The sequence below is a fragment of the Microcebus murinus genome, chromosome 7 (assembly GCF_040939455.1).
Source record: "Microcebus murinus isolate Inina chromosome 7, M.murinus_Inina_mat1.0, whole genome shotgun sequence".
NCBI lineage: Eukaryota > Metazoa > Chordata > Mammalia > Primates > Cheirogaleidae > Microcebus > Microcebus murinus.
Window position 1 is genome coordinate 25568277 of NC_134110.1, and position 13802 is coordinate 25582078.

Sequence of the window (13802 nt, forward strand, 5' to 3'; positions counted from 1 at the left end):
CAATTTCAAACAGGGCCTTGCCCATAAGCCAGGCCTCAGAGCTTCTCTCCTGGACAGGGGCAGTCCCTGCCAGCTCTAGCAGGTAGGGATAGAAGTTTGGGGTCTCCTTTTTCCAGGTGCGCTTTCACGCACCACCCCTCAGACACTGACCTCTGCAGTCCAGAGGGCTAAAGCAGCTCCCACCGCCCACCTTCCTCCAGCTCCACAATATTCCACCTCTTTGCCCCTGCAGGTTTTGCTTTTAATAAAACTTTCCTGTCATTTTAGAGGGGTTTCAGGAGGAAAAGGGATTAAATATACTGCCATATTAGAAGTCTAGATTGAATTCTAAACTTGCCCAGGTTGAAAGAGATTAGCCAGGCTAGACAGAGAAGATGCTTTGTTGCCTCAGGCAGCACAGGGTGCCTGAGATTACAGATGTGCTTTCTTCCTGGTGGGGTGGTGGTGACTGAGTTGGGATCTTAGGACTGGGTGCAGCATATGGCAAATGTCCAGGGCAGCTCTTCCAACAGCACGGATGGATACTTCTAGCCTTGGAAACCGGTTCAGGGACATCAGATACAGTTTTAGGAATCTCACTAGTAACGAGAAAATGCTGCCAATTAAATGAGTGCTGCTGACTGTAGGGATGTCACAATGCAAAGACGCTGCATCTCCAATCTGAGTCTGAAGAGGCGGTCCTTTTGTCGCCTGTAATACCGGATAGTTTGCGTAGACGGGACTCGGCGTCTACGCAGACTCCCTCAGACCTGGAGGGGATAGCCGCTCTTTTCCCTGCCTCCTTGGTGAGCTACGTCTGCGACAAGTTTTTTGTAAAACACACAGAGAAACCGAGCAGTGGCCGGAGGAGCCATGGGAGCTGCCACGGCTCCCACGTGTGAGAAAACCAGGCTAGGGGCGAGAGAGCTCCCAGCCCCGCCCCCGCCCGGCTCTGGTCCCGCCTCTTCCGCTCTCCCCTCCCGGGGGGCGTTAACTGTCACGCCCCATCCCGGAAGCGCCTTCTTCTCCCACGTCGAGGGCGAAAAGGTCTTTTCTCGCGAGAGTTCCGTCCGCCAGTGCCCAGATCGCGCGAGACCGCGGAGGGAGCAGAAGTGTGTGGCGCGCGCAGCGGCCGCGACGGACGCAAGATGGCGACGGCGACCATAGCTCTCGTAAGTGAGCCGCCCTAGCCACGGACGGCCTTCAGCTGGCGGGAAGGGGTCGTTGGCCCGGCCTGGGCGTGGAGGGACCCCGGGGGCGCGGCGGTTTTCCCCAGCCAGCGCAGACCGTCCCCCGCGGACCTGGGTGGTGCGGGGCGGGGGCGGGGCGGGCGCGCGCAGACGGCCGGCCCTCGGCCGCAGCTTCCGGCCCGCGGACTCTAGTTTCCGGCTGGGTAGGCCGGCTCGGGAGGGGGCGTGGGGGCGCGTTTCGGGGGTCCAGGCGAGTTCGCGCTCTGGCCAGCCGGCTCCAGCGAGCGGCCCTTCGGCCGAGCTGGGCGATAGGCGGGCATCGCCGCCTTTCTTCTGCTGGCGGAGCTGTGCGTCGTTTTCCCGACAGAAGGCGGGATCCTGGGGTGACGGCATCTGCTGGCTTGTCTCAGTGGGCCTCTGGGTTGATGGGACCAAAAGGGGACGGGACGTGTAGAAAAGAACTCACGACTCAGTGACAAGGGGCTGGCCTTGGCTCCCTGCGCCCGCGGCTGTGAATCCTCTCTTTGCCGTTGCTTTACAGGGAAGTGGTTATCTCCATTCTGTTAATCCTCACTCAGGGAGAGAAGGTCATGCTCTCTCATCACACGTTTTTTGAGCAATCGCTTTGTTCCATGCTTTATGGGAGAGCTTTGGGGCACAGTGAGAAACCAAACTGAGGCAGCCTCTGTCTTGTACAGAGATTTGGTGGGCACAATAAACCAGTTCCTACTCAAGATGTCACATGCAGGGTGCCCAAGGGAGCTGTGATCAGGGTGGTGTGGGCACCCAAAGGAAGGAGCCCCTCAACTGCTCATTGCCCACCTCCCAGGGAGGGGGAAGGGTGCACATCGAGTGACTAACATCTGTGCACATAGCACCTCCATGGTGAAGTCTCTCTTGCCTGTCTTTTTCCACACTTAGCTTATGGGACTTATCCCATAAGCCCCCTCTTCCCAGACCTTTTCAGTCGCAGTTCATCCCTTTATTACCTGCCACCCTCCCCCCAACCTGCACTCAGAGGGATGGGATAAGGCCTATTTGAAAAGGCAACTTGGGCAGGTGGCAGGAAGCTGGACTGATAGGGGCAGGGAGTATTCTTAAACTTCCATTGCCAGACCCTGAGCTGGGGGTTGGACCCTGTTCCACTGGGGTGAAAACCAAATCCCAGAGGAGGGAGACGTTTGCACAAGATTCCTCAGCTTGTAAGGGGTAGCCCAGTGTGTGATTGTCAGGTCTGGCTAACTTTATCATGTCCTGTTTTCTCTTGAAGCCACAGGAGCAAGTGATTTTTGTGAGAGAAAACCAGAAAGAAAAGAGGTGAGGGTTGAGGACTTGGTGACTGTCCCTGGGCAGCAGTCAGAGTTGGCGGTGAAGGAGAGGGAGGCTCAGAGACAGGATGAGACACTCAGGAAGATGGAGGAGAGTGGATGCTTCATCTCCCCAAGCCCCCGCAGAGCAGTGCCCTGTGCTCAGGGGTCGGGGGTAAATTGGGGCTCAGGTCTGCTGTGGCACAGTGCCAGACAGGTGGTGTCATTGTTAAGGTGGACATGGGCAATAAATCTGACCCTTGAAGGAGGGGTTTTCAAAGTAGGGGTGTTTATTGCTATCTTAATCCTTTTGAGGTTAACATATGTGTTTGAATTATCAAGGCTCAGGCTTGCTGCAGTAGACTCCAAGAGTGAGCTCCAGCCTGTGGTCTAACTCATTCCTCTTTTAATATTTTGAATGGAAAGACTTCTAGAAGGATTGCCTGTTCCCCACTGTTGTGGTTGACACAGGAGTGAGTCTGCTCCTGGTCTTATACTGCTTCAGCCCTTGTAGGAAAGCAAATGGAGAGCTGACCTTGGCTGACTGTGGTCTGGTGGGGGCTGCAGAGGTACCTCCTCTCATTCAGGTGTGCCTCCTGCCTGGTGGCTGCAGAAACAGACAGGCAGCCCCTTCCCAGCAGGGGTGCAGTCTCCTGGCCACACTGTTTCACTTTGACTCATTGTTCTGTTCTTCCCTTCTCTGACAGCCTGACTGGCTCCCACTTGGGGCCACCCCCTTGGGTTTCTTCAGGCAGGAGTATTGGGACAATCTCCTCTCCCCATGGATGCAGCCGCTTTCTTCTGTGGGTCCCAGCCTGCAGTGTCACCTCCCAGAGAGGCTCTCCCTGGCTTCCAGGATCTCATATACCTCATAGTCACTCTTCTTCTTGTCCTGTATTTTTATTCTTAGCACTCTTTTAACTACAAGAGTCATAGCAGGTGCTGGGCAGCACATTCTTTGTCAGCAGTTGCCCATTAGGCTTCTGAGAGAGCATCTTTCTCTCTCATCTTGTTTTTTCTGCATCTGCAGTGTCCAGGCAGCACGGAGCCCGGCCACACAGTAAGCAGTGTTGCACCACATGAAGGAAATTGAACAGATAGAAGGTAGCATTCTGCAGCCAGCCCTGCACTGGGAATCTGATGCTGGATGAGATTAGTGATACTAAAACTTGCTAGAACTTGGGGCTTGCTTCCCACAGCTTAGGTACTTCACAGAGGGTGTTTCACTAAATCTTCATGGCAGCCCTGGGAAACAGATCATCCCCTTTCGTAGCCGAGTAGCCTGAGGCCTAGAAACCTCATGTGATCCTGCCCCAAGTTACTTTCCTGTCTTCCAGTGGGAAGTGCTTCTCTGTGCTCTGGCTGTTGAGGTGTGGGCAGGGCTGCGCTGCTTGATGCTGGGGGCGTCCTGAGGGTGATGGCACGTAACTAGCTGTGATCCCAAATGACCATTTCCTCCAGGGTCTGATTAGCAGAACACCCTAGTGGACTGACTTTTCCCACAAAATCTTTTCTGAGTTGTGTCTTGCTCTCAGCACTGTCCTGGCCCACGTATTTGCTAGTGCAGTAATTTGGGGGCAGGAAGTTATGAAAGTGCCCTGAGTTCACCCTATTCACAAGTGTCTGGCTGGACCTGCTAAGATCTCTTGCTGTGGGCATTGAGAGGCAGCCTCTGCTCTGGGTGTGCTCACAGTGGGTTGGGCCCATGTCAGAGGGGCCCCCTTCTCCTTTTGCTCTCTCTGGGGCACAGTTTCTAAGTAGCAGTGGGGCTGAGTTGGGCACAGCTGTGCTGGCAGCATGCAGAGCAACTTCAGTGTCGAGGCTCATTACTGCTTTGTCTGCACAGCTGGGCTTGTGCTGGTGTCCCTCCGCTGAGGGTCAGGGTACCTGAGACATGCACTGGTAGAGTTAGCCCAGCTGTTGGCCTTGTCTGTGCACATGGCTCCCAGGGTGGACACAACTGTCCCCTCATGTCCTTAGACATTTGTAGGTGTCCTTTAGCTGGAAGCCGGGTGAATGCATTCTGCCTTCAATCTCTGCTGTGTAGCCTCTGAGGGTAGAGTAGGTTTCAGGGCACTTCCAAGTCTCCCCAGCACCACAATATTGCCCATCCTCTGCCTCTATCTTGGCCCCGCCACCCCACGAGGCCATGGCAGGCACTGCTCCTTCCTTTCATGCTTCTCTGGGTGTGGGTCCCTTGGAGTGCAGTGGGCCAGGTTCTCAGCGTTCCTCCTAGTAGGCTGCTCAGAGATGTCCTCACAAGGGACCTGGGGCTGGACTTGGCCAGAGCCTGTGGAAGGCACTGGGACGGATGCTGCTTTAGGAGGGGTGGGTGAGACAGCCGGCTGCTTACTTCACCTTCTAGCCTGTTGTGGAGGAGGGCAGCTTTCTCTGTCCTGGAGCAGGAGGAGCACAGCTTGTTCTCTACCCTTTCTTCCCTGTCCCTTCCTCGGGTCCTGCTGGCAACTCTGGGGCTTTCCCTGACTTTGCTCTGCTCCTTGCCGAAGCCCTGGGCAGCTGCAGGTCTGCTGGCAGATCTGAGGCATGGGCAGTATGGGCGGGGTAGTGTTGGGAATGTTCAGGGGCCATGCTGGAACTGGTTCCTTCCTGTGCCCTGCCCAGCCTCCCTTGCTCACCCATGGGAAGCTCAGCCCTCAGCTTGGGAAGAGGAGAGGAGGTCTGGGAGGGTGGGGCTGTGTGACTGTCCCTTACAACGTCTCCTTCCTGCCTGCAGCAGGTCAATGGCCAGCAAGGAGGGGGGTCCGAGCCGGCGGCGGCAGTGGTGGCAGCGGGAGACAAATGGAAACCTCCACAGGTACTGACCTTAAGCCTCCTCTTCCTCAGGCCTAACTGCCTGCCCGCCTGCCCGCATGTCCCTGGGCCCAGAGAGGCCTGGCTAGGGGTGGGTCAGGAGGAGCCCCAAGGACCCTTTTCTGCTTTCTGGACAGACAGCTGCTCACAGGACCCTGGCCTAACCTTGTGCTGTCCTGCCCCTCCCACCCAGCCTCCAGGCCAGCCTCTCCTCTGCCCTGCTTCAGACACCAGGCAGGGCTGGGTGGGGGTGCTGGGGACTGGAGTTCAGCCAGTGTTCACTCTTAGCCATCAGCATTGTGCAGAAGGGTGGCCCACTGCTCTAGAATGTGCAGTGTTGTTTTTTTTTTTGGTTTTTTTTTTTTGAGACAGAGTTTCGCTTTGTTGCCTAGGCTAGAGTGAGTGCCATGGCGTCAGCCTAGCTCACAGCAACCTCAATCTCCTGGGCTCAAGGGATCCTTCTGTCTCAGCCTCCCAAGTAGCTGGGACTACAGGCATTCGCCACCATGCCCGGCTAATTTTTTCTATATATATATTAGTTGGCCAATTAGTTTCTTTCTATTTATAGTAGAGACGGGGTCTCGCTCTTGCTCAGGCTGGTTTTGAACTCCTGACCTCGAGCAGTCCACCCGCCTCGGCCTCCCAGAGAGCTAGGATTACAGGCGTGAGCCACCGCGCCCAGCCTAATGTGCAGTGTTTTAAGAGCCAGAGATACAGGTTTTCATTTCAGATCTCTATGTTTTAATTTAAATAAAACAACAAAACTGTGTGTAAGTCAAAGCATGGATCTGGTTAGGTCTCAGCCCTTTGCATCTTTTCCTGTCCCCAGGCTCCAGGGTGGGTGCAGGTGTACTCTTGACCCCTCCAGTCACCCAGCCCTTGGGAGTGGGTCCTACTGGAAGTGGAAATGGGCCTTGTCTCTGGGTGATCTGGTTCTTTGTGCTTCTCCATGGCAGCGCCCGCCTCCAGAAGGTTCCAGCTGGGTCTCAATGAGGTGGCTTGGGGGCCTCTTGGGGCTGGGCCCTACTCTTGGTCCCCACAGGCACATGGGGGGCGGGGGACAGGGAGGTGGTATGCAGCCTGGATCCTGGGAAGTCGTGGGGACTGAAGCTCCCGGCCCTTGGCTGGCTGTCCAGCTGGCTCTTGGTTGGTGGGAGAAGGGCCTTTTGTTCACCAACACAAAGAGGAGATTGAAAAGTTTCTAGGGGGATGGAGGGGGATTGGCATTGATTACCATGGTGACAGCTGCTCTGGAGTTGCAGCCTCTGGCTCCTGGGCCCTCTCTCCCCCTGGGGAGGAACAGGATTGTGGCCAGCTGGGAGGGTGGAGAGGACAGGCCTAATATGAGCCTGGGGCACCTGGTCCCGCCACAGCCAGCGTTTGACTGACCTTTGCGGCCTGCTTCGGGCCCTGGTTGCTTGTGGAGGGGCTTCCAGGGCTGTGTGCCCTTTGAACCTGTGCCAGAAACCCAGCACTGGGGCCAGTCATGATGGGGGTTCTCAGGGTTTGGGTCAGCCAGCCCCTTCGTGCCTCCTTTGTGTGTCTGTCCTTGCTTAACGCTCTTGTGCTGGGGAACTTCCTCTCTTCTCTATCATCCCTCTCAAGGCTTCCTCTGGATGTCTGGAAGGGGCTGGCCGGTGGTCTTTCTGAGCTGGTAGACAGGCAGGCGTGCTCTGTCTGCCGACACCACAGGCTCCACTCGGCCTAATAGCCATGCTTCCCTTCCTGCTTACACACTATGTTCTTCCCTTTGCAAAAAGCATAGAAGCGGATCAGAAGGGATGTGAACATAATCCTAGTAGCATCAGCTTGGATCTGCGGCCAGCTGTGACTGTGATCCAAGTACTGCCTGGTCCCTGGGCTTGCCTAGATAGGGTGCTGGCGGGTGTCCACTTCTGTCTCCCTATAGTTAGTCTGCTCCTGGCTTCTCCTCCCAGTGGGCTGAGGACAGCCTGTGCAGGAGTGTGGTAGGGGTGGGCTGGAGCCCTCTGTTGGGCTCTCCAGGAGGAGTGTGGTGTCTGTAAGGTTCGGAGTGGGGCACTGCCAAGAGGGAAGTCTTTTACCCACACTTGGGTGACTCTGGAAGTCCAGGTTTGTGTCCATGGCAGAGGCCCAGAGCAGCCTGGGTGCCAGGCAGCCTGGAAGGATGGAGTCCCAAGAACATCCAGAGAGCCTTGGCCCTTCTCTCCCTGCCTTAGAGGACAGCAGAGGCTGGCTGCCCTGCGTGGCATGGGATGGAGGCTCTGGGTTTAGGGCTGGGCCCCTCTCCTGCCACCTGCTGCCTATCTTGGTGGCTCCTGAGAAGGTCACTGTGGCCTGGGCCGCACAACTGCTCGAGTTTAGCCTAGGGCCCCCAGGGTACTTGCCTGCCTCAGTCTGTGTCCTACCCGTGGGTCCTAGGGGAGACAGGGGCCTGGGCTGGGGACAGCAATGTCAGGAGGGCAGACCCAAATCCGGGCCAGCCCTGGGTTTCCTTGGGAAGGGGCTGAGCCAGAGGCCATGTGCAGGTGTGAGAGAGACAGGTGGGGTGGGGTTTCTGGTGCCACATGAAGGAGAACTTGGGCTTGCTGCTTAATGATATCCCCCATTCCTCCCACCAGGGCACAGACTCTATCAAGATGGAGAACGGGCAGAGCACAGCCGCCAAGCTGGGGCTGCCTCCCCTGACGCCCGAGCAGCAGGAGGCCCTCCAGAAGGTGAGAGTGTACCTCCTGGGGCACAGCAGGTGGGAGCTAGTCAAGTTGGGGCGGGGGAAGGCCCATCTCCTCGCAGGCCGGGCCCCCAGCGCTCCTCACCACCGTCTCTCGCAGGCTAAGAAGTACGCCATGGAGCAGAGCATCAAGAGTGTGCTGGTGAAGCAGACCATCGCGCACCAGCAGCAGCAGCTCACCAACCTGCAGGTGAGCTGCCCAGCCCCACCTCCTGCCACCGCCACCCCAGGGCTGGCTCTGCTGGAGGCCACCCCTCCCTGCCACCTCCACCATCTCGTCCTCCTCCTCCTCGTCCTCTTCCTCCTTTTATGCCTGTGGCTGTCCCCAGAAGGTGTTAACGGTTCTCAGATTCTCAAGGACTCATTCTTGGGACCCCCGGGGTCCTCCCTGAGGCACGAGTGGCCCAGCCTTTCCCAGCTGTTGCTTGTTAGAGCCCCTAAAGGCCCGTGGCCCTTTCCCTGCCCCTTCTCTGTGGCTCTGCCCCTCCCTTTCTTGGTCTTCACACTGGTGCCTCCTCCACAACCCCCCACCCTTGGTGTGCAGGCAATGGTGGCTGCATGTAGGGTGTGTTCCTCTCTGCCCCCACCCCTGTAGTGAGTCCAGACCATCTGACATGGGGCCCAGGACTGAGAGAACAGTCTGGGGGTGCCTCCACTGGACCCTGCTCTAGGCCTGTGGCTGGAGGCTTCACTATCTGTGTGGAAGAGGCCAGTGTGAGACCAGCAGGTTCCTGGGCCTTGAGCCTCCTGTCCCCGCCCATCCCTCAGACACATTCATGATGCTGGGAGCTGCTATCCGTCCCTCCTCCTCCTCCCTCCCTTCTGCCCCAGCTGGCCCAGCTGCAAAGGCTGCAGGGCAGGACACCTGGGTCTCTGAGGCCCCCCTGGGCAGGTGCTGGCAGCCAGTCAGCCAGCAGTGTGGGAAGGCAGGCAGGCCTCCCTGGCAGGGCGGGGACTCCGGGCCTTGCCGCTGTCTGCGTGAGGTGTTGACGAGCGGGAGACTGCTCGGCTCCAACAGACTGAACTCTGTCTTTACTGTCTTTCAGATGGCAGCAGTGACAATGGGCTTTGGAGATCCTCTCTCACCTTTGCAATCGGTCAATAGAAATGCTCACTTCTTCCGGGGCTCATGTCCTTAGTCAGGGCTAGAGGGGGGCAGTGCAGCCCACGCGCTGGGGACCTTGCTCCCCTAGCCGGCCCTGCCCGCCAGCTCTGGACGAGCGCAGCAGAGCGCCAGGCATGGCGGGGCCAGTGGTGTGGGCACCCACCCTGGGACCGCCCCTGGGGAGGCCTCCATCTGCTCTGAGGGCCCGCCTTAAAACTAACCGGCCAGGTAACTGCGGAGGGCAGCCGGCCAGGGCGGGGCACTGCCAGCACTAGGCCCGTCTGCACCCATGCCACCTGCACGCACTGGGTGCACCCACGGACCTCCAGCTCCGTCAGTCTCCAGGCTGCCTGGGCTCTTGGGTTGGGGTCAGGCCCCTGAGGAGAGAGGGGTCCTAACTCATGGCCCCATCAGACCCTGGAGGGAGGATGGATGGATGGATGGGGTGGGGGGCTGGGGGGACATCAGCAAGCGAGAGAGGGAAGGGCAAGGGCTTGGGCCTTTGGCCTGGCTGTCAGCAAGGGGCAGGCCGCACAGCCAGGGAGGAGGAGGCAGAGGCCATTGGCTGTGCCCTGGCTGCAGTGGGCAAGAGTCTGGGGAAGGAGATGCCCCTCTCTTCCCCCTCAGAGGCAGGCTGAGGAGGAGGCCAGGCCCCATTTGGGGGAACTTGAGGGGAAGACATGGCCCTTTCTTTGGAAACTTCTACTCAGCAGGGCATACTGGGCATACTCCCTGGGCATACTGCTGTCATGGGGAGACGCACCCACTGTCCTTTTTGGAAAGCGTCTATCTCGAAGGGAGCCATCGACCCTCTGGGGAGCCCTGGGCTGTGGGGAGATGAGGTCAGGGAGGGAGCTGTCTGCCTGCCTGTGGTTGGGGAGCCCACACTGATGAGCAGACATGGCTCTGTCTTGGGGGGACTTAGACCTGAGTGACAGATCTGGTTTTATGTCTGGGGAGCCTGCTGTGAGAGGGAGACATGGTTCTACTTCTGAGGGTCCTTGGTCTGTGCAGGGAGCCTGGGGCCTCTTCGTTGGGGAGTCCAGTTTGAGGAGAGAACAGTTTCATTTTCAAGGAATTCCTAGTTTGGGGAAGATAGATATCCCACCTTGGGGAGTCCCATGTTGGGGGGAGATATGGACCTTTTAGGCCCCTCTGAGGGTGGGGAAGGCTCTGCCTGTACTACGCCAGCTGATGTCTAAAGAAGGAAGCTGGTCTCTGGCCTTTGGGACCTGTGTGAGGTAGAGAGGGTCAGGCCCTGGTCTCCCTGCGGCCTGCTGCATTTGGCTCTAGAACTCCCCTTCCTGGCATGTCTCTCCTGTGAACTGGCAGGGGAGGAAACCCTGTCCCTGAAGGCATGGGGAGGTCCCTCAGCACATACAGCTAAGCTCACAACCAAGGCCCCGGACTTACTGGGCCTGTCAACTCCCCAGCTCCAGGGAGTCCTGGGGCTGCTGCTTTTAGGGTTGCTGCTACCTTGTGATGCCCAGGGGCCAGGCCAGTGGGTCTTGCCTGGGCCAGCTCTCTTGGCTGTGGCGTGGGCTCCAGGCAGCTCTTTTTTTGTGAGAGGTTTCAGGGGACTAGGAGGGTGCAGAGCACTGAGTCCCCGCCTGAGTTGGCCCCACATGAACAGCTTCTCCTCATTCTCTTTCCAGGGAGCCCCTGGCTGGGCTCCTGAGCTCCTCCCCTGGGGTCTCTTCTGGGCAGTGGCTGCCCTGTCTTCTGCCCTCTCTTCTGGCTTCCAAATCAGTGGGTCCCTCCAGCTTGGACAGCTCCTTCCCTCTTTGGTCATAGCACTTGGCTGGGACAGTGGGAGGATCTCCCAGCCCAGCTGGGACACCTGGCCTCTGGACTGGGGGGTGGACTTGGTGAGAGGGCACATGACCCTGCCTCTGGACCACTTGTCAGCTTTGCCGCCACAGTCTGCCAAGGACCTGGGCGGACTGGGGTGCGTCTGCGTCCTGCTGCTGGGCCTGGCCTTCCTTCCTGGGGCAGGGTCCTGATGACCCCCGCACCCAGACTATAGGGGCCGAGCCTGCACCTGCTGCCGTGTGGGGAGCCCTCCCCACAGTGGAGCTGAGCGGGTGGGCCAGTAGGGGAGTGGGCTGCCCAGTCTCCTGCCACCCCTGACTGGCCAGTGGTTCTCTCCCCCTCTGTCCTGCTACAGATGGCAGCTCAGCGGCAGCGGGCACTGGCCATCATGTGTCGGGTCTACGTGGGCTCCATCTACTACGAGCTGGGGGAGGACACCATTCGCCAGGCCTTTGCCCCCTTTGGCCCCATCAAGAGTATTGACATGTCCTGGGACTCCGTCACTATGAAGCACAAGGTGAGCAAGCTGGTCGCCTGCCTGCCCACCCGGGGTTTGCCTTCCTCATTGGGCTCTCCCAGCCTAACAGGTGTGTCTCTGTGTCCAGGGCTTTGCTTTTGTGGAATACGAGGTCCCTGAAGCTGCGCAGCTGGCCTTGGAGCAGATGAACTCAGTGATGTTGGGGGGCAGGAACATCAAGGTGAGGGCAAGGGACTGGGCCTCAGGTCTCTCTCCACCCCCCGCAGACCCACAGAGCAGCCCCTCCGTAGGAGCCCGACATGGCTGGGCCTGGGCTGATGAGTGACTTTCCGTTTCCCTGCTTTTCCCCAGGTGGGTAGGCCCAGCAACATCGGGCAGGCCCAGCCTATCATAGATCAGCTGGCTGAGGAGGCGCGGGCCTTCAATCGCATCTATGTGGCCTCTGTGCACCAGGACCTTTCAGATGATGACATCAAGAGTGTGTTTGAGGCCTTTGGCAAGATTAAGTCTTGCACGCTAGCCCGGGACCCCACAACTGGCAAGCACAAGGGCTACGGCTTCATTGGTGAGCTTGGGGTGGCTGAGGCAGGGGAGGGGCCACCCAGTGCTGGGACTGGCCCTCCTCACTGCTACTCCTGCCCTACAGAGTATGAGAAGGCCCAGTCGTCCCAAGATGCTGTGTCCTCCATGAACCTCTTTGACCTGGGTGGTCAGTATTTGCGAGTAGGCAAGGCTGTCACACCCCCCATGCCTCTGCTTACACCTGCCACGCCTGGAGGTCTCCCACCTGCTGCTGCTGTGGCTGCAGCTGCAGCCACAGCCAAGATTACTGCTCAGGTGAGGAATCACACAGCTGGGTAGGCTTGAGAGTGGGTGGATGGGCTCTTGATCCTTTGGGAACTGGCTCTTTAAAGTCATCTTAAGTAGCTAGACCAGGAGCTCAGTGTGGTAGCCTTTTGGATTGCAGGAAGCAGTGGCCGGAGCAGCGGTGCTGGGTACCCTGGCCACACCTGGACTGGTGTCCCCAGCACTGACCCTGGCCCAGCCCCTGGGGGCTTTGCCCCAGGCCGTCATGGCTGCCCAAGCGCCTGGAGTCATCACAGGTGAGTCTTAGTGGGGTCCCTGCCCCCTCCTTTCCTGCCTTGTCATCTCCAGGCATGCTGCCTCGGCTTCTGGGCCCTCTTGCTCCAGGTGTCACCTGAGCCTAGGACAGCCATGGCTGACCAGCTGTGTGTTCCTGGGGAGGGTGGAAGATGGGGAAGGGGGAAGGAGTGACTGCTGGACCTGGTTGGTTTTGTTGCAGGTGTGACCCCAGCCCGTCCTCCCATTCCAGTCACCATCCCCTCTGTGGGAGTGGTGAACCCCATCCTGGCCAGCCCTCCTACCCTGGGTCTCCTGGAGCCCAAGAAGGAGAAGGAAGAAGAGGAGCTGTTTCCCGAGTCAGAGCGGCCAGAGATGCTGAGCGAGCAGGAGCACATGAGCATTTCGGGCAGCAGTGCCCGCCACATGGTGATGCAGAAGCTGCTTCGCAAGCAGGAGGTGGGCAGCCAGGTCCTGGTATGGTGGGGGGAGTGGGGGTGATCCAGACAGGCCACAGCTCTCAGCTGTCCCCTCCACCACAGTCCACAGTGATGGTTCTCCGCAACATGGTGGACCCCAAGGACATCGATGACGACCTGGAGGGGGAGGTGACAGAGGAGTGTGGCAAGTTTGGTGCTGTCAACCGCGTCATCATCTACCAAGAGAAGCAGGGCGAAGAGGAGGACGCAGAAATCATTGTCAAGATCTTTGTGGAGTTTTCCATAGCCTCAGAGACTCATAAGGCCATCCAGGCCCTCAATGGGCGCTGGTTTGCTGGCCGCAAGGTGGTGGCTGAAGTGTATGACCAGGAGCGTTTTGATAACAGTGACCTTTCTGCGTGACCTTGGCCCCATTCCCCGGACTTGCACTTACTCCTTGTTTCATTTGGGTTTTATAGTGATACAGTGGTGTCCCTGGGGCCAGGCGCCCTCTGCCCAGCCCAGCCTATAGTGTGCATAAAGTTGCAGATGCTGCTGGCCCTGAACGTCTGTGTCTGACATTGGTCCTGCGGGGCCCAGTGCGAGTGTGTGGCTGTGTGTGTCCGTCCGTCTCTCCTATAGTGGTGTGAGGCAAGGAGGCAGTGGTGCCTCCCACTCCGCCACAGGCAGGGGGAGGGGCCTCCGGGTGTGTGGAGGGAGGAGGGGTTGCCCCAGCTGGGGGATCCTCGCCTGACAGGACCTTAATCTGGGAAGCTCCGCCAGGAAGTGCTTGTGAGTGGGCTTGCCGCCTCACACCGTGGCCTGCATGGGTAGCAGGAGGAGGCTGGCACAGGGTCGCTGAAGTCCTGGGGCACGAACACCTAGACGGAGTGTTGCTGCTGCAGGGGCTG

At 58.6% G+C, this 13802-nt stretch overlaps 1 protein-coding gene across 6 annotated transcripts; it reads left to right on the forward strand.

Moving 5' to 3' along the window:
* Positions 1–1031: 1031 nt before the first annotated feature.
* PUF60 (poly(U) binding splicing factor 60) lies at positions 1032–13457 on the forward strand. 6 transcript variants are annotated; one of them, XM_012760143.3, is made up of 12 exons: positions 1032–1151; positions 5211–5291; positions 7888–7983; positions 8098–8187; positions 9044–9094; positions 11270–11431; positions 11520–11612; positions 11744–11957; positions 12039–12229; positions 12360–12495; positions 12696–12931; positions 13015–13457. In XM_012760143.3, the coding sequence occupies exons 1-12, from the start codon at positions 1128–1130 to the stop codon at positions 13312–13314; spliced, it is 1674 nt and encodes a 557-aa protein (XP_012615597.1). In that variant the 5' UTR covers positions 1032–1127; the 3' UTR covers positions 13315–13457. The 6 variants fall into 6 exon arrangements, with proteins under 6 accessions (XP_012615597.1, XP_012615599.1, XP_012615601.1 ...); XM_012760144.2 differs by having other exon boundaries at positions 1049–1151; positions 5214–5291; XM_012760145.2 differs by lacking the exon at positions 9044–9094 and having other exon boundaries at positions 1033–1151.
* Positions 13458–13802: the final 345 nt, after the last annotated feature.